Below are 25,769 nucleotides of genomic sequence, written 5' to 3' on the forward strand. Positions count from 1 at the left end.
GGCATACTACCACCGGGTGGGAAATACCCTTTTTAGTGTCCTGCACTGCGGCGGGCCCGGTGACTTCAGCACTAATAGTAATACAACTTCCAGTGCCGGTTCGCCTCTTCACGGGCCCTCCATGGCAAAACTGAGTCCAAGCTGCATGCGGTATACACATGTATAAATCATTCACGGCTTCGGTCGGCTTCTTCAAGTGGAGGCCATACATGCCACGCTTGAATCTTGCTACCATCCCGTGACAGCTTATAATTATGGTTTGCACGATTTCTCCATGCACGGCTAACGGAGCAGTTGTCAGACATCACGCCGTCAACTGCGTTCACTGACCTAGCGTGAGCAAAGCAGCCCTTTACATGGACTTTCTATTTGGAAGTTCATTGAAATACATGTATTCAGAACACTTGTACGCCTGGAGTAAGAAGAGAAACTCTGATAGATTGAGTAAAGATCGAATCCGGGGAAACCCCGGGCCGTTGAAGCAGAACAATTTTGAAAATGCAGAATTTGTGATAAATATGTCTAAAAGAATTGCCGGGATTGGAGTGGACAGCTGAATATGTCAGTTACATCAAGAACTTGTAAGCAAGCTATGAACATGGCAGCACTGGAGAGGATGGCTTGCCATGATTGAATAACGCCTGCACTGGATCATACTACAAGGCTAACATCAATGCCAATGGTGAACAGAAATTATGCGGGCAAACTATATGTATGAGCAATCGACCTATAACCTATGATCAAGGCGTCAACAGACCTCTAATTGTACTTCGGATGCACGTACTATCACGTGCAGCCCACATACTGGGAGATATCTCTCTTTATCTCAAGACTATCCGTTGAAAATGTCAAAATGTATACGGGCTTGGCGCGTGTACGAACACGACAACAGGCCATCTGGTGTCGTAATTCTATTGAGATGTGTTAGGAGCATCGCCTCCAGCAGGCGGACGCATGGAATCCTCAGACAGGCGGCGTGCTGGTGCACTCGCTGACGCCGTCGGCTTCCACTGCGGCCGTTTCCAGTGACGTAACCGGGACGCCGCCCACGCGCACGCCCGCGATGCATCCGCGCAGGCCGAACGCCATGCCGAGACCGTACGGGTTGATAGTGGCGGCCGGTACACCGCCCAGGTACAGCTGAGTGGCATCGGTCAGACCTACGGCCGTTCCAGGAGTTGTAGCGCGGTGAGAGCTTCCACCAACAACTAGAATAACGTTCCTCTGGTTTCTGTGTGAATATAGAGACACATCGATGAACACTTAAAGTTACTTGTTGTAATGTTTCTTCATGGTCAAGTGCACACTTTGGTCTAAAGCTTAGTAACAAACACACAGCTTATTCCGAGGCTACAAGCAGCCATCTCCATCATCACTGCAAGCTTTAGAAACATGCTAGGGTGCCTTTCTGAAAAAACCAGCTTCCCACGGTACACTGAGGTAGGTTGGTGAAGACAGGTACGGCTGCATCTGAGAATGACAGACTGGCCAAAACCTTTTCTGACCAGACCCACATGTCATCGCTGGTGGTACAGCTTGTGGCATCACTTCTGTAGGTGTACCAGCGACTGTAAGATATCCTGTTCACAATGAGAGGTACGTATTGACGGTGGCAGCAACCTTTCTGCAGGAAAACTTGCCCAACATTTGGCAAACACTACGAAGGTCCGGTACGTTTGGGAGCGCACCCGTTCATAATTTATCACCGTTAATGCAGAGCTAGTATCACTGTGTGTCCGGTTGTAGTGGACTTGCCCCGCCAAAACCTAATGACGGGTAAGTTACGCATAAGTCCCAATGGTCATGTTGATGTATGCATCACTGGCTTATTGTCTGCTACAATACCTATGATAAATATGCATGCTTACCTGACTATCTGAACCCTTGTCCAGCTGTTCAAGTTGATAAGACCAGATGATACTGACACTGGACCACTGCCGAGATTCACTCTGGAAACAAATGGCACAGAAAGTGAATTGTACGAATCACTTTACCACACCATGCTGCTCCCTGGGAAATCCCCCCGTTCCCAACTTGTACACAGCACCTCAACAGTACGTTCTGTGACAGCAACCCTTTCAAGCAGCCATGGAACTAGAGCATATAATCCCTGGCGATGGTGTGTGCTTGAGAATGATAGTGACAATGCTTTGAAAGCACCGTCAACTGAACCGGTAGATCGTGGCAGCAATTCCAAATGTGCTCAGTTGTAAAAAATAAAAATAAAAAAGGTTTCGAAAAGCAGCTGCGGCTCATACTGATGGCATTACTTCAGAGTCTGATGGAGCCCAAGAGTTTTCTAAATCAAACGCTCACCTCAGACTCAATGTTCTGTTGGCCATCGATAGCCAGATGTAGTCGACGCCATCCACCCCAGGCTCTCCCTGCAGAGCAGTAAAAGCAAAAACAGAAACAACAGTGTACTACTTAGAGGAACGGACCTCTTCGTGATGGTTAAGACATGAATAACCAACCACTCACAATGACCACTACCACACAAGTCAGTGGCCCTTCCTAACTGTTGCAGAGAGCCTGAACATCTCCAAGAAAAAGAAACATGCCTCTTCGTACTTCATGAGAGAGAACAGCTGGCTTCGAGATAAGCAACAAGTTCGAAATGATGGGAAGGGGATGCCAGGTGTACAGTGATGGGCGTCTATCGGCTACAGGATTCCTAACTTACCTGAGTAAGCGCTAGCAGTACTCCGTCGCCATGTGTCGGCCTCAGCTGCAGATCAATGTCGGTGGCCAAGTCGCTGATGTTGTACATCGCCGCGTCCAGCGTGAGATGGCCCACGCCAGCGAACGAAGCAGACTTGAAGGCAACAGCTGCACAGATGGCAATGGTGCACAGCACAGGCGTATTGTCAACAACAATTCATTCGCAGTCAACCTTGCGAACGACAACCATCGGCCGTGCATGAGAAAAGCAGTTATTCGTGAGCTGTCGTTATTCACAAGGTTGAAAGTATACAAACGGTCACTAGGTCTAAATATTGTGTCGGTATTCACGAGTTGTGGTCATACCCGAGGTCATTCGTCAAGAGGTTGACTGTACTGCGATTCAAATAAGTACAGTGAAACCTGTCTAAGACGACGGCTCAAGGGACCTGCAAAACCTGGTCTCTGTAACCAGGTGGTCTTCTTATCCAGGGTCATTTGACTGGAATCAGGACCAGGACCAAGGGGTGATAACCCCTTGGTCCCGGTTGCAGCGGTCTTCTGGAACAGGTGGTCGCCTTATCCGAGTGGTCTCCTTTACAGGTTTTACTATATACAGTGGTGTGAACATCGCACATGCTATCATGCAGGGCTGTAGTACCGCTGACCACCTCTAATTCTACAAATACAGGACAGGCTAGTATGAATGCCATCCGGTATTCGTGTATTTCCGGAACAACACGGAAACTGACGGAAAGCTTTACATCATCAACAACGCAAGTGGTCTCGCTGCTGCAGAATTACATTATATCAATCTGGAACGAAACGGATTAATTGACAACAACTGGATGCAGGCGAAGACAACAGCTTTGACTTGGAAGTGTGTTGCAACCGAGAGGATATGTGGAGTATGCAAGACCAGTGCATATGCCAATGGCGTCCCCTGCCACCCGTCCATGCATGCCTTGAAGTACGAGTAGAAGTGATCTTCTCCCAAGCGCTTACCATCGCTGCATGTAGGACCGCCGGTCGACAATGGACAAACGCACGCGGGCGTTCCCGTAGCGTCGTCTCGGCACACACCGCGACGATTGCTCTGACAGGTACCGGAGCAGAATGTACTGTCGCCGCACTCCGCCACGCCGGACGATGCCTCCATGCTCTTGGACGACGAGGCCAGGTTCTGCACTTCGTTGTTGACGGCGAGAAACGCAACGCAGCCTCGGAACGGAACCGTGAGACCGCTCGGTGTGGCAGCGACCGGCGGAAGAACATCCGACGGGTGTCCGCCGATGTACAATCCGTACAGGAGATCCAGTTGCTTCATCGGGCCCTAAACATACACCACAACATCCAGGAAAGGCAACAAAATAGCAGCAATGACGACCATGACGACGACCACCACCGCCAGCACCACCATCATAACAGCAGCAGCAGCAGCAACGACGACGACGACGACCACAACAACAACAACAACAACAACAACAACAACAACGACAACAGCAACAACGTCAGAGAGTTACCACACAGATATATTGTTGAAAAAACACTCACCGTTGATTGGCCAAACACCGCCGTACCATCGTCCACCACCAGCCAGCCCTTAGCGCCATCTCTCCACACGGTTACGTTATGCCACTGGTGCAGTGATACTGGAGATGCTGAGCGGATCACCACCGGAACACCGCCGCAATCAAATCTGAACGATCACATATTGCACAAGCCTCCATTACATGTGCTGAGCATGTCTACGCTGCTTATCCAGCCATGCATGTCGTGCTGCGTGCATAGGGAGTATGTGGACAGTGAACTAAGGAAAGTCCCTTTGGAAAACCGTATCCACAGCTTCGACGGCATGTAGGCTCATACTGTGCTGGTAGTGCGTACAGCAGAGGAGCCTGATCATACCCTGTGATTGCTCCTTTATGTATACTTTCACTCACCAACTAACCTAGGTACTGCATGATGTACAGGTACATGTACATGTACAATCATGCATTGTGAACTCATCTCAAGCTGAAAATCTGAAGCTCAACCACAGCTAGCTTACCTGAACTGGACTATTCCGGCGCTTAGACTTATTGACAGGAAATCACCCACGCCATCATTCTTCTGCATTCCCAGGATGACCAGACCGTCCGAGTGCTGCGGACGGAAGATAACTTCGAACCTGGAGTACAGGCCACTGGAGGCTGCCACTGGCTTAATGCTCAAGAACGAGACTCCCTGGAACTGTGGCCGCCAGAACTGCAAGGCTGTACAGGGGAAGACAGGAGTCAGAGGCCAGCGTCACGCTGGGTCAGGATGTAGCCAAAACCATACACATGTAGGCCGGGCCGGGTGACACCTTTTTATGTCATGGTGATGTTATGTGATGGCATGCTTAGAAATCGTCAGCTGCTTTGCGTGTCCAGAAACACTGAAAGCACTCATTCCACCCTACGCATTTGCAAACATTTTTAAAATGATCTTATACACGATTATGTCATCATTGTGCACATGGCCTACACATGCACGGTAGCGTATGCATGAAAGTGTACACTAGACTTATTCTAACTAGTTACTGTAGGTTGCATTCACCATTCAAACATCCTCCCCACCACTATAATGGATGGCTATAGAGGTCTCCGCGTTTTTGAGAAAGTTACTGTTGACATTCACGATTTTTCCTCAACACCGCTCGAGTCATTCTAATAGCCCATTCAGAGATAACAGCCCTTGGGGCTCAGTTCACTCGACTCTGGCCACTGAGCCAACTTTGACCTTCCAGCTGCCTTCTACACATTCCAAGTTCACAATCCACGCTGAAGAGTCTGTGGTTCAACACTGCTTTTCTGTCCAATTGTTACGAAAACGCGCAGCCCCCTCTACTTCCCATAAGCTAAAAATTGGCTTGTGAGCCATAATTTTAGCGCAAATGTGACAAGGTTAAGGGATTTACGAAGGCAATACTGTGTAGAATTATGTTCATTGTTGCTGAGCGTACGGATGATTGGATTTATCTTCCTCCAATCAGCTCACTACGCACTGTGAGAGTGTGAATGCAAGCACCAGCAGACTGGTTTGTATAGTGAGGAACATAAGCTTACCTTCTTTGCAGTCCCGCCGGCCAAAGCCAAGTGGGCAGCTGCAGACGAACTCCGTGCCATGAGCATGACAGCTGCCTCCGTTGGCGCAGCTGAAGTTTAGCCGCGCACAGGGCGATTCCTCGCAGGCTTGCACGGCAAAGTGCGTCACCTTGGACAGATCGGCGAGGCTTGCGGTGTGGCCGATCGCTAGCACGATGCTGTTCTGGATGCAACCACGGAAGTTACTCGCAAACTGTGTGCGTTGCAGCAGGTCGTCGCTCACCCCACCAACGTACAGCAGTGATGTTTTGACGTCCAGAGGCGTGGGAGTGCGATGGGTGTCAGACGCATCATGACTCATTATCTGCAGCATGTGACCGTGCATCATAACCCCGACTACCAGCCATTTCTCCACTGCCAGTATCTTGGTTGCTAAGGCACTGCCTGCCGTGCCACCCAGCTGGTACCTACAAAGTGAAGAGAAATACAATGATCACACAGCAATGAAGCACTCAAATATTTTCCGCCGTCACTCGGAGTTTCTTGTTAACAAACATTCATCAGACAGCATATGACCAAGACTAGCATTCACTAGAATAAGGATGTGATGTGAAAAGAGATGGATGGGATGGGATGGGATGGGATGGGTGGAAAGAGAGTTAATGAGTGAGTCAGTGAGTGAGATGTAATGGACCCACTGGTCTCATTCCTAAGCAAAACACGCATACAGGCAGTGAAACAAGCACAGCTCCCTATGCTGGAACTGCAAAATATAATCTAGCCGACGACGTTCTTTGTTGCAAATACACAGTTTGCTATGTTCACTGACTTCTCTTTTAGTCCCCACGCAAAAAAAATTCATATTTCATCGTTTTATTGCACATCGTCTCCACCGTTTTACATTGCATGAATAAAGTACACAAATGTCGGTTCAGGTCGTCTTATTGATTGCAGTTAGCAAAAAATCTAAAACTATTAAAGCTGTGACTGCCTAGCGAAGCTATAGGAATCAATATTTAGACATACATGTACAACATGCCTGCATGTGCATGATAATCTGCAGGGTACCCAACATAGCAAACATACCTTATTAGGATCCTGCCACCGACCAGCCCCAGAGCCAGGAAGTCGCCAGATTGTCCACCGTCAGAGCTCCAGAACATTGCCAGAACCAGACCTTCGCCAGTGCTGGGCCTCACGTCCAGGCGAATGCCAAACGAGCTCTGCTTTACGGGCACGTCGAGTCGCACCATGGACAGTCCAGCGCCAGAGTAGCCGGCAGCATCGGTGCTGCTCCGGCAGTTCGGACCAGCGCTGGGAAACGCGCATGAACAGTGATACTTGCCCGTTATCGTCCTGGAGCAGATGCTGCCCAGAGCGCAGGGGTTGCTCGAGCACGGGTCGTTCAGCACCTCACAGAACGGGCCGGCGTAGCCGAACGGACACCGGCACGTGAACTTGTACTCGGACGTGTCATCGGGGCCACAGTGCCCGCCGTTCTGGCACGGACTGGGATAGCACACTTCGGCAATCTCGCAGCGGTCGCCACGGTAACCACCGCTGCAGTTGCACGCAAACCAGTCCGGGGCCTGCACGCTGCCAATGCACTCACCGCCGAAATAGCACGGTGACGATGAGCACGCATGGACGCTGCTCGCACACTGCGAGCCGCCGAATCCGTTCTGGCAAACGCATGCGACCGTACCGTTGCTATGGCGTTCGCACGTTGCGCCGTTCTTGCAGTTCAGTAGCTCGCATGAATGACTGGCCGGGATCTGGCAGTGATCTCCGGTGTACTTTGGAGGGCATTCGCAGGCGTAGCGTCCGGCACCACCCGTACACTTGCCACCGTTCTGGCAGGGCGTGGACAGACACGCATCCAGCAAGATCTCACACTGCACACCCGTCAGACCATTGGGACACAGGCAAGTAAACCCGTTAGCGCCGTCACGGCAGATACCGTTGTTGCGGCACGGCGAGCTTAGGCATTCGTTGACGTTCGTCTCACAGTGGTGTCCGGTGAACCCCGGAGCACACTTGCATGCAAACTGGGAGCCGAAACTGGTGCACGTTGCACCGTTCTTGCACGGCGCGGACAGGCAGTGGTTCACGCGGACACTGTCCGTACACGCCGGGCCAAACTTGCCGGCCGGGCAGATGCACTCGTGCTGGGCTTCGCTGATGGCGTGGCAAGCTGCAGTGCCGCACGGGTTCGGCGTGCACGGTGTGCCCTGGCAGAGATCACCGAAGAACCCGCTCGCACATTCACACACTGCAGTGATGCCAGCGTCATGTGATGTGCATGTGCCTCCGTTGGAGCACGTCATGGAGGAGCAGTCGGTCACCACGGTTTCACAACTGTCACCCACGTAGCCTGAGAGGCAGCTGCAGACACCGGATAGCGACTGGCACGTGCCACCATTCTTGCAGCTCGTCTGGGAGCAGTGCGTTGGGCTCACGGAAGAAGGCGTCGTCGCGGGCACGGTCGTCGGTGTTGCGGTGGTCGTGCTCACAGGGGCAGTGGTGACGCTGGCCTGGCACTGGGTGCCGGTGAACGCGACGGGACACAGGCACTTCGCAGTGCCGCCACTGCTGCCATCCACGTAGCAGGTTCCGCCGTTGGAGCACGACAGCACCGAGCACGGATCTACGTACGTCTCGCACGTCACTCCGGTCCAGTGCACGGGGCAAAGGCATTTAAAGCGGCCAATTGCATTGATGCATGTGCCCCCGCTAAGACATGGCATCGACGTGCATTCATTGATATCAGTTTGACAGCGTGCACCTGTGGAACCCGGGGAACAGGAGCAAGAGTACCCGTCCACAAGATCCGTGCAGGAGCCACTTCCACACGGCGAACTGCCGCATTCGTCAATGTTGGACGAGCACACCGGGTCTGTAAAGCCGGCCCTGCACGCACACGTGTACATGGCGATGCCCTCCACGCAGCCCAACGCACCAGTGGCGTCGCACGGATTCGAATCGCACTCCAGCACGTCGGCGTCGCAGTTCTTGCCCGTGTACCCGCTCTTGCACTGGCAGTCGTACGCGTTGACGCGGTCCGTGCAGGTCGCGTCGTTGGCGCACGGCTTCGCCTGGCACTCGTCAATGTCCGTCTGACACAGAGCGCCCGTGTAGCCCGCACTGCAGTTACAGAGGAACGAGTTGACCCGGTCGAGGCACTGCCCGTTGACGCAGGGACGCGGCGCACACTCGTCCATATCCACCTCACAGCGGAAGCCCGTGAAGCCGGCCAGGCACTGGCACGAGTAGGCGTTCACTGCATCCGTGCACTGGCCGCCGTGCCTGCACGGAGTGCTGAGACAGTCGTCGATGTCAGATTCACACAGCGCTCCAGTGTAGCCGGCCGAACACGTGCAGTTGAAACTGATGCCCGGCGTCTCGCTGCACGTGGAGCCATGCTGACACGGGCCACTGTAGCAGTAGAGTTGTTGTTCGCAGTAGCGTCCCGTCGTTGACGGCGGGCAAGTGCACACACCGCCCGTGGCACTGTCCTGGCATGTGCCCCCTGCTTGACACAGGCCAGGCGAACAGCTGCATGGGGGGAGAGAGAGAGAGAGAGAGAGAGAGAGAGAGAGAGAGAGAGAGAGAGAGAGAGAGAGAGAGAGAGAGAGAGAGAGAGAGAGAGAGAGAGAGAGAGAGAGAGAGAGAGAGAGAGAGAGAGAGAGAGAGAGAGAGAGAGAGAGAGAGAGAGAGAGAGAGAGAGAGAGAGAGAGAGAGGTTATCATAAGCTTTGCCAGGCGGTTGATGACTGAAGACAATGACTTGAATAAAGCATGTCGTATTTCGGCGCAGCTGGCGTGTCCTTCAGTCTGTGAAGAATTCAGCTTCTTCTAAAGGGCGAGCTGCATTCATGCTTGGCTACCCTAATAATTTGATTAGTAGCTAACACTTCTGCTTTGACCTGCAATTGTTTTGGTCGAAGGAACAGTCTGTTGAAGTGTTCAGCATTTCACTACTTCAGAGTAGCTCTAAAATTCCACTCTAGGCTAACAGAAAGGTCTACCCAAATGCAACGACGTGCTTCCCTACCGCACTATCTTGAGCCGGCACGCTTTGACCTGCTTTTCTTTGGTCAAAGTAACAGTCTCTTGAAGTGTTCAGCATTTTCACTAGCTCCAAAGTTCACCTCTAGGCTAACAGAAAGATCTACCCACATGCAATTGCAAGCTTCCCTACCGGACTATCTTGTGCTGGCAAGCGTCGCCGTAGTACTCGGCCGTGCACGTGCAGTTGCGATAGACGCGTCCGTTGTGACAGGCGGCCGCGTTCAGGCACGGCTCCACCATGCAGTAGTCCACCGGCAGGTGACAGAACACGCCGGTGTAGCCCGGTGCGCAGTTACACGTGCCCACGCCGCCCGTCAACACACACGTTCCGCCGTTGACGCAGCGCGTAATGCGGCACTGGTCCGGGATCTTCTCCTCGCAGAAATCGCCGCGATGGCTCGCCGGGCACGAGCATATTATGGTCTTGACGCCGCTACGCACCGACTCGGAACATACCCCATTGTTTTGACACGGAGACGATCTGAGTAGAAATACGAGTATACGTGCAGATAGGTACAGGATTAGAATACCGTATTATCTCTAATATAAGCACAGTCTCCAATAATAGCACGTCTCCAATAATAGAACGCCTTGGGCGGCATTCAAAAAATAAAGTGCACAGTCTCCATTATAAGCACACTGTGTAAATTCATTATCTGTACCGGCGAAAAAAACCTGAAATGTGTGTGTGTGACATGAATTTGGCATGGCAACATGCCTCTGAAATGAGGTTGAAATAATAATGGAACAGTCTCCAATAAAGGAACGTCTCCATTAATAGCACGGGGCGGAGGTACATTGAAAAAATAAAGGACCGTGCTTATAATAGAGATAATACGGTAAGCTATAATCGGCGCCGAGCACGCTTTCTTTTTGAAGTCTTTGCGTACACAAGAGGTTGCTGCAATGCCCTACCAAACCAGAATCAGGCACAACTCGCTTTTCTCAGTCCCTTGAAGTGTTCAGCATTTCGCTAGCTCTAAAAATTCAACTCTAGGCTAACAGAATACCCAAATGCAATGACACGCTTCCCTATTGTGAGAATAAAGATTTCAAACACGTACTTGCAGAAGCTGATGTCAGTCTGGCACATCGCCCCCGTAAAGCCGTACGGGCATGCGCAGCGTACCGCGCCGATCAGATCGACGCAGGTGGCCCCGTTGCGGCACGGCTGTGACTGACACTCATTGATGTCCACACCGCAGTCACTGCCCGTGTAGCCCGGTGGACAGGAGCACGTGAACGACACGGCCGTTTCCGTGCAGCTGCCGCCGTTGCGACACGGTGCCGACGCGCAGTCCTGCCACATCTCCAGGAAACTGGAACTGCAGCAGCAGCATAAAAGGGCAGGGCAGGGAAAACAGAGTCAAACCTATGCTCGGCCACTAGTCATGTGATTAGTCATGTGATCAGTCATGTGATTAGTCATGTGATTAGTCATGTGATTAGTCATGTGACTGGCCATGTGACGTGGAACACTGGCATCTTAGTCATGTGACTTAGAGCACAGGCATCATAGTCATGTGGTGTGGAGCACAGGCTGGAAGTATCCATCACAGGCATCGCATGCGGCTTTTGTCCTGCCATATCAGAAAGCGTTTGATATCACTCCTGCAAAATGTTTCCTCATACATCCTTTCATACCCAATCCCCCCCCCCTCCAAACACACACACACACACACAAACACACACACACACACACACACACACACACACACACACACACATTCCAGCATGCCATGTGTTCTTACCTGCAGTCTGTGCCAAAGAATCCCGGTCTACACTGGCAGGTCTTGTTCACCGTGTTACACACGCCGTTGTAAGAGCAGTCGTTAGGACACCCATAGCCCTGGGCACGTAGAGTGGAGAATGGAGATAGTAGACAAGATATGCACCGCACGAACGCGGGGTCCAGGATAACATGTTGAATAAGGTTGTAGCAAGTAGCATTTGGACTTTCATGCTATTTGAAGCTTGGTGACCGTGTTACCTAAATAGAGACTGCACTGTGGCGTACGCCGTCGAAAGTTAACTTAAGTCCAGGCACGCTGCTTAAGCCTGCTCCATGACCAGGGCCAGCCTAAAGCGATTCCCTCTCAACACAAATACATAACACGCTACTGCAACTCAACTAAACGGATAGAGAACGTCCTTGAACCATAGTGGAGCGCCTTGGACATATATTCTACGGGTAACGGGATTTGTTAGATTGACAGCATGAAACAAGGTGGAGGACACTGTGTTCGGAAACAGTGACCTTACTACAACCTTCCGCGGTTGTTTCCGAACACAGTGTCCTCCACCTTGTTTCATGCTGTCAATCTAACAAATTGCGTGAACTATAACAAGGTTTATCTAATACTGGTTTTTTAGTGTTAGGTTATATAATAGGTAACGTCCGGATGTACCTGCCCAACACAGGACCACCATAGTTTTAATGCCGTGAAGACTGAACGGAAATAATAAAATATTACTGAGCGGAAATATTAAAATATTTCCGTTCAGTCTTCACGTCACTGAATCATACTCTAAAACTATAGAGGGTACGCGATTACGTCATCAGTCGAGATGCTTTGGCAAAGTCGCGACACAGCGATACACTAGCGACTCGCCAGCAACCCACTCCGTATACATGTACATGTACATAGCGTTCGTCAGCGGTTCCACTGTATACTTAGTGCCCAAAAGCGCTTCCAGAACTCTACTGACTCATCATTATTTTATGACTTCTTTCGCATATTAAACAATAGAACAGTCAACTCGCTCAAACGTACGAATACAGAAGAGTGGAGTATCACAACTTACGGTGCAGATATCTGCTGCCCGTGGGCACACCAGTGTGCCGGCATACCTGAACCCGGCCACATCCACGCTGACTGATAGCTACCCAATGACAAACACACAGCATGCAAGAGTATCAAGCATGATGAGTGAGTGGGCAGTGTGTTGGTCCAAATCAAACCCAGGTGGTTAGCTATTGCAACCTTGTGTGGTTTCTTTAGCCAACCTCAGAGAACATCAAAACATGCTCTCATCCCCTCAAATCATCACCACTACACAGTCTACAGTGCGTTTCACAAACATAGACCTCTTTATTTGTCAAAAAACCCGTTAGGCCAGCATCTATACCACATACATCTGTGATTACTTTGTGAATAAAATTTCCGAAATGGTGCGTTTGTTCTGTAACACGCTATTGCTCAGTAACACGCCATTGCTCTGTAACAAATCATTACACTTCTTTGCTCTGAAATGCTTCATTGCTCTGTAACACTTCATTCCTCTGTATTGGACCCAGCACTGCTCGGTAACACAGCATCTGTAGTACTTCCATACTCTGTAACAAGTTCTTACTCTGTAGCAAAGGTATTCCTGTATGCTCTCCTTACCCATTCTGAGTCATAGGCGCAGGTAAAGTTTTTACCACCGACCTCCACCACAACCTGTTTCTGCTGGCATCTGAAGCGATAACAGCCGGCAGTGAAGTCCGACAGCATTGTCTTGGTGCCTGTGGCCAGGTCGGTTTTCGCCCACACGTTCTCGTGCTGCGCGCAATGAGAACCGGGTCCAAACACCTGTACGCTTTCCTTGAACACTGTGGACAAACACACAACGTATGATGGACACAATGAGGAACCAATGAGGATTGGGTGGGCTTTATCGCAGGTCCAAGATTGCCCCCCCCCCCTCTTCATTTCTAATTTTTTTATTCTCTGAAGTGATTCTGACGTGATTACCGAGCACTTCATATTCACAGCCAAAACGTGATGACAAATGTTGTTCCACATTGTAAAGACTCTTCGCCTTAGCAGAAATGTTCAATGATGAAATATTTATAGTTTTGGTCATCCACCGTCCACAGTTCAGTATGGCTGGCTCCGGTAAAGGTAATGGCATTCACTGAACTGCATAACCCTGCCACTGCTGCCAGGCCGTATGTGACTTACCTGTTGCAGCATCGGGATTACTGCAGAGCGACACCTCTCCACTGCTATTGAACTCCTGTTGTACAGAGCGAGGAAAAGAGTCAAGATGCATCACAGAAAGAAAAGCGTTTGGCTTCAAGCAGATACAAGACCCGGTCATGTCCTCGCATTAGTGTCGCACGCGCGTGCGCGCGCCCACACAAGCACACTACTACCTGCATGGCGACACACTTCGCCTCAATTGATCTTCATAATTATCTATCCTGAGAACTGTGTGCTGTGGCATGCCAGAATATGAAGACCGTGCAAACTGCGCATGCTTGTGGAAAAATGTGCTGCGCTTGCGTAGTTGTTCTTACTGCGATACGTTCTAACAATAATGAGATGCCTTTTGTTGGCTCTTCTGCCTGGATTTCGTTGACAGATGCGTTAAAAAAAGCCCATGGATCCTTCCATCAGTGACATGCGAACTGTAACTATTATTATTATTATAAACTGCACATGAATCCCCATGACTGTACGGTGGGCTTGCTACTTCTTAGCACATCATGCTACTAGGAGGTTTTTGTTGTCTCAGCCTAAGTAGGCTAAGTGTTGTCCAGTCTGTGCTGGCCACTAACCTGAATCATGGGGCAATAGTCAGCCAGGTAGTTGCGGCCACCCATGTGAAACGGCGTCCGGACACCCATGTACGTTGTGAAATACTGCAGCAAGGCAAAACATGGGAACATACACAGTTATTAGTAAGCAAACACACATGTTCTCTGCATCTGCAGAGACAGCATAGACATTATTTTTGAGAAGGTAAGGTGTGCTCCATTGACTTCTTCATTTCAGTACAGTATAGCATCATCACACATCCAGTACAGAAAGGTTTAATCTGTGCGTCACTGTGGTTCTGAAAGCATGCAACCTTCTACAGAGACCAGGGCTGACAACCTTTCACCCTGCATCGTATGTATGTACTGCGACAAGGCCAGCCAATGCACTGAGCACGTGCAATGTCGCGGGGAACCTAGACCCGCTCAGCACGGCGACGTTCCGCAGGACAGTACCTGATAGTCTTTGGGAACAGTCTGCGGGTAGATCTGCAAGTTGCAGCGGGCCAGTGCGTGATGACTGTTGGAGCACGTGAGCGGTGCCAGACCGTACAAATCTGTGCAATACGGATTCGAAGGACGTCCCCTGTACGTCATGGTTCACAAATCCAACGCATATACAGGCATCATGTTAGGCCTGGTGAAGACAAATTCAATGACCAGTATAGTCTGCCCAATGGCGATCAAGACTCACAAACATCACATGCTCTATCTACTACTTCAGTATGCTCTACGGTCTACACTCTACGTGGAGTCTTCAAACCATTGTTCAATGACCACCATCACCGTGAACTGGATAATATGGTTGTGTATGATTGGTTGGTAAAGTAATTCCACCTCCACCAAACGCGCTCTCTGGCCGACCTCACACACCAGCAACATGACTCCAAGTTGTAGATACTGACAAAATAGTTTTTCCTCCATACATCGCTGTTTTGACCACTATAGGTCTCATCAGTGAAGGCTACTACGAACATGCCGAAAGCTGTGGCTTACCCTTTGAGATGATTGGTCGGTGTATGTGTTATCGGCACCTGTATTTTCCAGTAAGCTGGTGAGTACTACTCGAGTCTAGTGGTGTGATTGTAACACATGCAGCCCAAGATTCCAGCCACATGCCATGCAAGACGCCCATAGCGACCGCACTGAGACATGCATCAAACAAAGGCACTGCGGGGCAATGTGCATAGCCATATCGTACAGCGCTGGGGCCTGGCCAGTGCAAAAGAACGGATATGTCTTATCTGACTTAGAAACCCAACTTCTGTCCTGGACTGAGTGGGTAGTCCGAAATGCTCACCATAAACGGTATCAAGTTCATGAAAAAGAGCTTGGCACGGAAAATGTACCCGGAAAACCCCAATACATATAGGTCTACTACCTGTACAGTGCAAGACTTACAATGCATTCGCTGTGTTGATCCATCCCAGGCAGTTCTGCAGAACAAACCCGCAGCCTTGCTTGTGACCCCAGTGGAGCACTTCACCCATGGACAGGTCAACGTTGTACCACCTGCCGCACCCGGCATCGGAAACAGCACAACAGAGCGGCGGCACGCATCAGTACTACAGTCCTGCTCAATGAAATCCAGTCACTGCGGTGCAAGTCAAGTTTGCGCCTTGGACCATTGTTCACAGGTCTAGGGCTGCACAACGCCCCGGCCCGTACTTGAGTGACACGACTGGATTTCATCGGGCAGCACTGTACTTGCGCCTTGGTCCATTGTTCACAGGTCTAGGGCTGCGCAACGCCCCGGCCCGTACTTGAGTGACGTGACTGGATTTCATCCGGCAGCACTGTACTTCCTTCACACTAGATGTGTGCTAGCATGGCAAGCAGCTCTCCGATCCACGATGGTGCGGACAGGCAAATTGAAGGGATCCAATCAGGTCCAGCATGTTCACAACATAAAGCATGTTCCAGTGCTGGTAACAGCATTCCTATAAGACCTGTGTGATCAGTTGTGATATGTAATGTGTATGCAACACGTGCAAAGTTTAGCTCCCTTCACACATTTGGAATCTAGATGAATTCAGAGGAGCTTCGAAGTAGAGTAGGCACTCGAGCAATCCGGGCTATGATATTGTCAAACTCAGTGAGCTACCCAATATCGTAGAGTCAGTAAGTACACATTCAACATACGCATACGTGATAGCACAGCACGCCTGGCTTACCCAGTGTCCTGAAGCAGTGCCAGCGTGATGCGTGACACCTTGGCCGTGTGGAAGTCTACAGCACTGCTCATGATATCCATCTGTGCACAGCCACAGCCAACAAACAGCACATGTATACAGATAGATAAGTGTCTGTGTTCTTACAAGGCACTTTTGCATTCGGGTAGGAGAAGGGTCTAACATCCCCCCACCCCCGGGCCCCTCCCTTGACACTCGAATGGATCATTTTGGCTCGGTAGGGTACATGTGTTCTGCACAAAGTGAAGCGGGTACTGTACAGACCATGTGACCCTTCCTCCTGAGACATAATACAGTGAATCGGTTTCTCCAGGTTTAGGAAAATAGCTCAAAACGTATTGCAAAAGTTGCTATGCTTTTTAACCCCCACAGGACACTAAGCACAATGCACGATTCCAAACAGAAACGGTACCCGGGTCTTGCAGCAAGGGAGTCATTTCCCCTAACGTACGTGAAAAACTCGTTCCTCCCACTGGTTCTGCTTGTCGGCCTGTAGTTCCAGCTCTGCTCCGTCCAGCCTAGTGCAGTCAAAGTGATTTTGCACTTCACTCTGCATAACACGTCAGTGCCCAAATAGACAAATATATCAGCACATAATATGCAAGGCCACAAATTCCGAGCAGACCCACTACAGGGTGTATTCGCATAAACACACACACACACACACACACACACACACACACACACACACACACACACACACACACACACACACACACACACACATCCCTTTTGATCTTTTGACGCCCATCACCGGAGGCGATGATAGCGATGCTACGGCAGAAGCCATAGCAACTTGTGCTGGGATTGCACCATTCAACAGCTTGCAAGGCTGAAGAATTGACCGCCGTGACTATTCAGCCTGGTCTACACCACACAGCTAAGAAGTAGGGATTCACGCGCACGCGTGCGTGCACACACACACACACACACACGCGCGCAAGCACGCACTCTCACACACACATACACACACACACAAACGTACACACACACACACACACACACGCGCGCGCACGCACCACTCGACATAAGCCGCTCACACTAACTATCTCAAAGCTCTCACCTTCACCGTCGGTGTAACCAGCCGCTGCACAGCATGTCGCAGGGTGGTTCCATTGGCAACGGGCCATTGCGGATAGTTTTCCCGTAGCGTCAAGTCACTTACTACGTATGTTCTGTAAAGCAACAGGAATGATAATAGTACATTTTGCCACAAGTCTGCTATGGAACAACGCAATATCCTTTTGCTGTTACTCCAAGTTAATGGGTATTCTGACAGGAAGCAGACTTGTGTCATTTGCCTCTGCCCTTGCGGTATCGGGCAATTTTGCAAGTAATTAGCAGCTTATTAACTTGAGTAGTACATCGTGCTTATCCCATACTATATAGTTCAAATGTTAGAAAGATACCCCAATCCATGCAGCTATTTAGAAACCTTTGACCTGAAGAACTCAGCTGGATTGCGTTCTTTTCATTTCCACAGGGCCTTTCAGATGCTGTAACAATTCCCCAAGAAAACACAGTTCATGAACACATGTCTTGACAGACATGGTGGAGATGGCGACGACGTTCACCTACCCGGAAAAGTACGGCAGACCTTCAGAGTTGCGGTGTGTAAATGGCGTTCCGTCCACGGAACGGAAGTAGCCGAAAAGTTCCGAGTTGAAACCCTATGGCACACAATACCGGACAAACCAAAATTCCAATTGAGCGTGACTCCTTCTCCCCTGATTATCGACCAGTCCAGTCATAACAGGAACTCAGCACCGGTGTGAAGATCGCACAATGCATACCCCGCAGGTAAAAGCATAGGAGTGCATCATCCTGCTTACCATTACACGAATCAGATGGCGCAACACTCTGTTCGCAGATGCCTTGAAGTCGCCGTTGACGAACGAAAAAGTGTTCTGTGGGCAGAAGTTGATGTAGCCGGCGGTAGGCCTGCAGGAAAATCCCAACCCAAAACGAACACATATGGTAAAACCTTTCAAGATGACCAACTGCTCAGATTCGCAAAAACCTAGTCACTGTTTGCAGTACAGGGTTCATGGCAACCAGGAACCTGGAGTTTTGTTTTGGAAACCGTGGTGGGCTATCCGTTTCAGGTTTCATAGTGCGCTGAAACCTGTATAAAGTGACCCCTGTAACATGAGACCACCTGTCATTAGAGACTGATCACCTCACATAGCAGACCATGCCTCCACACACGGTCTGACCCATGTAGAGAGACCACCTGTCTGGAGAGACTGGCTTTCTCTGTACTATCGGGGCAGTCTGTGAGCACAGGTTTTCCTGCACTGTTTCTTACCGTATACACAACCAATACAGGTACTCACCGGTCAAGAGTCAGCTCTTGTTCGCAATGCCGACTTTCCATCAGCGCGGTGCCTATGACAACACAAACCATGTGACAAGAACCACAGCGGTCAGGTCAAAGTACATACGCTTAAACGTGTCACCAACAAAGGTAGTTGACACTGACGAAGAGCATTCATCTTGCAGCAGTCGTTGCAATATCCATACAGGCTGTGGAAAGAGGCATGATACGGCGGAAATAATTTCAGTTGAAGCCGGAGACCCTACCGTTAGCACACGCCGTGGTGTTGATGGCCGATACGTAGAGGAGCAGATGAGTAACAACGCCGGGACCATCAGCAGTCAGCTGCTGACAGCATGTTGACAGTGGAGCAGTGCCCGTACATGCCTTGCAAGAGTAACAACCCTGGACAAAGATCCATGCATCAAGGTACCAAAGATCCATTCAGCAAGGTGCAAGCACATTCACCACTCGCATTTATACAAGTGTGTTTTACAAATGTATCCAGGCATTTGTGTGATAGTCCCGGTAATGCCTGCAGTCAAAGCTGAGATTTTCCTGGGACTGTCCCTACTCCAAAAATGTCCTCGCTCGGAGGTTCAAATGTGCGGGTTTGTATCTCCATGGGGACCACTAAAGGTGTTTTTTTTCACGTGTCCATAATTCCAGGTGCGCTCAGCTCTTAGGTGTCCTTTAGAACAGGCTCCACGGTACATACATGTATATATAACTTTCTCCTCGTACAGCATGTGTCCAGACCCAGCAACATAGATGGATCTGGCGTGTGACCAAGGAAAGGAGCTCAATGCAAGGGTAAACATATGGAAGTAGCTCAAGAACGGCACACAAGATTCTGTTCAGGTTAGAAGGAGAGGGGGGGGGGCTAGAAACATACTCTACTATACGTATACAAGTAAACCCTGCATGTGCTCTTGGAACATCCAGGATGTGCTGGAGCTGGCTCATATGTTGAACCAGTCATTTCTTTAAAATGTCCTGGCAATCAAAGAAGAATTTGAACTTCTCCCAATCCTTTTTCGAATAATCAAGGAACTATTTTAATTTCAAAGCCCGATTGGGCTTGAGGATGCATGCCGGAGTAACCATTCAATTTTCCAATTACCAGCATTGTTCCAATCAATGGTACTGTGGCAGGATGCTCCCAGCCGATTTCCTTGCGGCTGCCAGGAATGTTCATTTACAAACGGCGTCCATCTAACTTTCAACAGTGTCCAAGATTGTTATCACACACTCCAGCAGTGCGTATGTCAAGCACATCTACAGGCTCTGAGGAGTTACTGCTTGTGGCTCATAAACCCAGAGATACTCTCGAAAGGCAACTAACTGTCTTGAACCATACTCAGATTTACTTCGATGACCATTCAGAAGAATACCATCACAAGCAGAACTCTGGAAAAACAACAACTGTGCCTACGCTCCGATGAACTATATAGCAAGAGCGACGGCCACATCTAACACCTTGCCTCTACACCAACACTTAGCACATACATGTAGATAAGAAGAGCGCGTGATGACGAATAAGGTGCTAAGTGCTAGCGTAGAAACAAGGCGCTAGACGTGGCGCGTACAGGCAACGATTTAGCAGAGCATGGAGAGGAAAACTGTTCAGCAACATTCAAAGAAGCAGAACGAGAACGAATAATACTTCAATTGAGGCTACCTCCGTAACACTGCTAAGCATGATGATGCCAATGGCAGTGTGAAGCTCAAGATTGTCACCATACCGGCACTGCGTATGTCAAGCACATCATCATGCTAGGTGGTACTACAACACTACTGAAGCAGTACTGCCAACGGGGGGGGGGGGTGAAGCTTACCCGCAGGTGTCCCTGTGGAACAACCACCGGGCCGCATTTGGTGTCCGCAGCACAATCTCCATCGCAGTTCACCTGTTTGTTGACGTAGCTGCTGGTGCCATTGCATGCTCTGCAGCAAAAGGAGAATACCAGCCATGATCACATCACACAATAGTCAGCTTGCACAGCCAAGCCATTGGTACCAGATGACAATACCTATTTGACAATACACAATCATTGGCAGCAGAGACACTCTGTGTTAAATATTGACAATGCACAATACGCTTATGGGAGGGAGGGGGGCAAAGTCCTCATACATAGCATTCGAGCAGTGCTAACTCGTTCTGGGTCACCCCAGTGTATACTTCTACTTCGTGACATGCAGCCAGTGCTATACAGTAACACTGCTTTGCATCACATCTCCAGGCACTCTCAGAACAGCACAATTATTCACACTCTAGACTATTATGGCTCGCACTTGACTTTGCTTTCGTTACGTTTGACGTATGCCTTGCATGTGTACGCACTCTTCAAGTGAACACGTGACTGCATATGTGATTCACTACACACGTGGACACAGATTAGGCTAGTGCGCTTAGCTATGGCAGCAATCCGCTCTCCTTGCTGTTTCTTCATAATCACCTGTTTTCTCTCTTTAGTCGTTGCCGTTAGTTTCTTTTGCATCTTTCCATGTCGGTGAACGAGGGCGCCATTTTCATGCAACCGCATGTTGATGCAGGTGCTCTATTCCCCCTGGTTTTTTGTCTTGTTGAAAAAGAACAAACTTTCCCAATGAATACATGGTTTGCAAATAAGTGTCTATCGTGTCAGTTGGTTCACGACTTGTACTTGAAACATGTCACGAGTCACGACAGTCGATAACTACATTTCTAGTTCTGCAGCGTTCCAGTACTTTATAGGACAAATGGAGTGAGCTAACTCAGTTTCAATATATCCTACTATTAAGGACAGACCTTGAGATGGTTACTGGAGAGGTCGCGTTCAGCCGTATCACCCGTGACAGGTAATTGGCTGCAGCCGGCACAAGGACATTCTGAGAGGTGGAGAACAAAACACAGGTACACCGCAGCTCTGTTATGTTTGGTGTTTGGCATGAGTTCCCATCATCTGGACTTAACAGCACTTACCAAACATACATCTATAACTCTTACGGACGATTAGAAAAGTTCGACCAAAGACACCTTAGATCCATTGTACATGCTATGTGCGGAAGGCAGACTCAACAAAATCTCGTTTAAAGGTTAATTAGACAAAGGCTGCACAAATCCATTGTCACATACCTTGAAAAGCCGTGCCTCGCTTCTTGACAATCTGAAAACACACAGACACACATCAGCAGACAAATCTCTTAGCAACCATATGGAATTGAAAGTTCACAGTCTTCTCCAAAACCTCTGGTCGTCTGATCCAACTGGCATGGATAGGATATGCCTGAGCAGTAAACTACAGGTATGGGACTGTGCTAGATTACGATCGATTGGATAGCCGGTGTGTAGCCTGAGAGGGTGGGAAAACACCACTATGGCCAGTACCTGGGGTGTCGGAAGGTGCTTTAGGGTGGAACGGCCAGCCACCTGGAGCCACCTGGGGTTGGGTGGCTCCCCTTAAAAGTTTCAAAATTTAGATCCCAGATCAGAGGTTTTTAAAACTTTTTATTGATTCACAGGGTACCCGGGATGAAGAGTGGTACAGTCAATGCCGTATCCGGTATATAGTGTGTCCGACAACCCATTCCAGGTCTGTGCCTGCACTTACCTATCAATACTGGAGTCGTAGTACGGGACAATGGTGTACTGGTGACGGGGCGGGCTGGGCGATGCAGTCGGTATTTGACGCCGTTTCCGAACGCCGCCGTGGCCATCACCAGGCAGCCGCTCATCGCCAGCACCGTGTAGTGCGTCATCACTCTCAAAGTGCAGCACTCCACCAGCCTGTAGGCATTGTACAGAACAGAGAAAGAGCAGATGAACACTGGGTCAGGGGCGGATCCAGGGGGTGGGGGTCCGGAGATTCCGCTGAACCCCCTAAATTTCGCAAATGTACTGGAAACCATATGCATGTACATGTACACACGGAAAGGAGAAATAGGTCCAGTTTGGATTTGTCGTGACTCAAAGTTTCATGTCACTGCAATCATCAGTCTTCACGACAAATCCAAACTGGACCTATTTCTCTTTTCCGTGTGAAACGCTCTGCACTTTGTGCATTGAGCACTTTGCCGGCAATTGCCAAAATTACCCCTTTGCATATACATGTATTCAGTTTTGCCTCACTGGAACCGCCCTGTAGAGATCTCTGGGTCTGCCCCTGCAGGTTGATCAAGACATCCATGTCAGAGATACATGCTGAAGCATGTTTGGTGCCTGAAATCCGCTGAGCACAAGGGAACGTTAGCACATTTCCACCGCTCCGTGTTTATAGAACCTGACAAAATCGTGAGGTGAAAGGTTAGAAAACTGGTCATGGGTTCTACCCTATGTAACAATATACATTAGTGAATTTGAGTTAAGTAGTGAAATGGAGCCTGCACAGGAATCTAGCATGCATGTATGCCAGCACTAAAGGTCACCCTCATATCGTGAAGGCATTTCAAGTTCTAGCAAAGCAACGAACATTCCCAGTAGGCATTGCCGTGCAGCCATAACTCTACTTGTTATGGCTGGCGTGGTGGCCCTCCGGCCCATAGTTACTAGCCTGAAGAGACAGGTGTTGCTCAAGAATTGTGCACTGGCCCAGCAGTTGTAAGATGCCCGTCAGGTGGTGGCGGCCCGAGGGCACTTGCAACTAACCTCGGCTTCTGACAACACTGAAATCAGTGCAGCAATCACCAAGCCAAAAGCACCACGGTGTCAGTATGCATTCTGGTGTGCCGCATACCCAGCAGGTGGGTGCTGCTTGGAATCGTCAACATCGGCCCAGTGTGACCAATGCTTTCATGTCACCTATGCATAAACCTTCAACAATAATAGAAATGTCCCACTTGCTTTGGGATGATTCGCGTTCCCTGGGGAACAGCTATAAAAATTTGAATGCTCCGGAACAGTTTCAAAAGTTTGAACTGCCCTCATCGGCTGGTAACCGCTAGTAGAATACTGCTCAGCAGGTGTCCATGTTTTGTTTCTCAAAGAGTGTAGGAAAGACTGGAGAAGCTCAACCGTGTGAGTTCTAAACAAGATCACACTCTCCCGGTGTGACAGTGACAGCAGCGTGATGATTAACAGACAAACGTCTTTGGGGCTTGTCCGATGGTTTGGTGTCGTGAGCAGCGTGCCATGCAGGCCTGACATGGCAGGTGGCCGTCGCCACGATAGTGATCCGTCATGATGCCTGCCACGTACAGCCACTGACGTGGTACGGTAACGCTCCGGAACGTGACGTCACATCGTCAGCCAGCACACAATCACGCATGCAGACCACTGACCAGGCATTTCAGTCACGTTGACAAGAAACCCAATGTCCCACAGCAATGTCCCACACCGGGGCATTGTATTAGACAAGCAAGTTACTTCGCAATGTGCGCGTTCTAGGTACAGTCTTTTAAAACTGTACCTGGAACGTGCAAAATATTTTGATGGGTATACACACCCGAACCGCCCTGTTTCAGTGTTTGTGTACTAATGGGTGTTACAGTTCGTTACTGCTGCCCTTCTCGTCCTTGACATAACTAGCAGTCTTGGCCGGAGAGATCCAGTGGGGGAGGTGAGGTCTAAACAACACGTGGATACAGCGGTGCTGGTGTAGTTTACTACCACCTAGCGGCGTATCCCATCGCAAAGTGTAAAGCACACGCCGACGACATTCTTCCACGAGGCCAGGCGCGCACAGATCGCTCGTAAACGAACTATCTTGCTCTCAGCTGGGTACCCAGATGCAGCCATCCCACTCAACACAGCAATGCATTGATAATTGTTTGGTGAATCAATCCACATTCTTCGAGAATGCCGAATGGACACCCATCTATCTAGGACGTAACTTCCTGCATTTTTTCACGCCAATTTTTTCAATATTTTCTCAGTGACCAGATCCATTACAGAAATACGTAATGGACTCGTATAGTACGCACCGTTTCCACGTTTTCTGATCTTGCCATTGCCATTGCATTTGGCTTGTTCAGGGTCTACGCTGTTGCGCTCGATTCGGACTGATCAAGGGATAAGGGAAATGACCGGTGCACTCTTATCCATGGCTTCGCTCTAACTTGTCTAAGCCGACTAAGGTCCGGACACAAATCGCACCCAGGGTCTCTCTCGCTACCATCGTCGGACCAGACCACTGCTACAGCACAGGCACCTAACTCTAAATCAGGAAGTGGGTGCATGCCAGGTTTCCAAAATGTGAATAATGAACCACTAACACCCACCAGGTTACCACAAAGAGGCTTACCTGAGGTTGGTCACTCGCCTCGACGCCAGCGGCTAAGCGCGCCCCGCAGCAGCAACATAGCAGAAAGAGCACGATGCCCGAGAGGTGTATTTTCACATGCGTGCCAACTAGCGATCCTCTCGGGCCTGCTACTGCTGCTGTCAAACTTTCTTCCATTGGCATTCTGCAACAAGTTCGCTTCAAAGACGTTCTGGCACAAGCGCACATGAAAACGACCTATACGTCGTCCACGGCATCCTACAATGGTCTTCCCGGCGGTATCACCGAGCTAAGCTTCTACACGGGGGAGATCAAACTCTCTTGGCCAGGTCCATCTGAAGCGTAAACCGTCGGGAAAGGATCCTCGAAGAGAGCGACGGCAACTCGACCAAGCGTGTCATTGAAAGATGCATGAACGGTACATACACGTACTCAGGCCGCTGCAACCAGCGTAAATCTGCGAACGTTGAACGGGCTTTCCTTGTACGTACATGTACTTACATGTGCATGTCGACGCTCGGCAGACACGTCCCGACTTCAAGTTAGTTCTACTGCCAAGTAACCATACTTGCTACTTTTGACTTTTGTTTATACCACACAACATCGGAGTGGCGAAGTGCTCTGTCAGCATGCTCGCTTTCTGTCACTCGCGGTCGAGCCACTCTGTGGTATGGCGAGAGAGGTGACTTTTTGAAAGGACCCACTGGCACTGGAGGGCGCCTCGCTTTGACACGCA

General features: G+C 49.8%; 1 protein-coding gene across 1 annotated transcript; it reads right to left on the reverse strand.

Moving 5' to 3' along the window:
* Positions 1 to 376: 376 nt before the first annotated feature.
* Positions 377 to 25,577, reverse strand: LOC135816980 (uncharacterized). Its single transcript, XM_065330086.1, has 30 exons — positions 25,055 to 25,577; positions 22,427 to 22,602; positions 21,952 to 21,982; positions 21,625 to 21,704; positions 20,672 to 20,780; positions 19,100 to 19,238; positions 18,853 to 18,904; positions 18,349 to 18,457; positions 18,095 to 18,186; positions 17,580 to 17,691; positions 16,968 to 17,066; positions 16,499 to 16,578; positions 15,726 to 15,836; positions 14,781 to 14,910; positions 14,346 to 14,429; positions 13,747 to 13,801; positions 13,189 to 13,394; positions 12,605 to 12,682; positions 11,551 to 11,648; positions 10,864 to 11,124; positions 9,930 to 10,280; positions 6,816 to 9,284; positions 5,751 to 6,196; positions 4,712 to 4,916; positions 4,216 to 4,360; positions 3,667 to 3,994; positions 2,684 to 2,829; positions 2,317 to 2,384; positions 1,869 to 1,949; positions 377 to 1,231 (listed from the first exon to the last, which is right to left on the reverse strand). The coding sequence occupies exons 1-30, from the start codon at positions 25,259 to 25,261 to the stop codon at positions 964 to 966; spliced, it is 6,816 nt and encodes a 2,271-aa protein (XP_065186158.1). The 5' UTR covers positions 25,262 to 25,577; the 3' UTR covers positions 377 to 963.
* Positions 25,578 to 25,769: the final 192 nt, after the last annotated feature.

The sequence above is a fragment of the Sycon ciliatum genome, chromosome 1, assembly GCF_964019385.1.
Source record: "Sycon ciliatum chromosome 1, ocSycCili1.1, whole genome shotgun sequence".
Taxonomy (NCBI): domain Eukaryota; kingdom Metazoa; phylum Porifera; class Calcarea; order Leucosolenida; family Sycettidae; genus Sycon; species Sycon ciliatum.

Coding starts and splice junctions, on each gene's coding strand:
- LOC135816980 (XM_065330086.1), bottom strand. CDS start 25,261: ATGTGCGCTTGTGCCAGAACGTCTTTGAAGCGAACTTGTTGCAGAATG. Junction 13,395..13,746: donor TAATCCCGATGCTGCAACAG/GTAAGTCACATA, acceptor GTTTGTCCACAG/TGTTCAAGGAAAGCGTACAG. Junction 3,995..4,215: donor CGGTGTTTGGCCAATCAACG/GTGAGTGTTTTT, acceptor GTGTATGTTTAG/GGCCCGATGAAGCAACTGGA.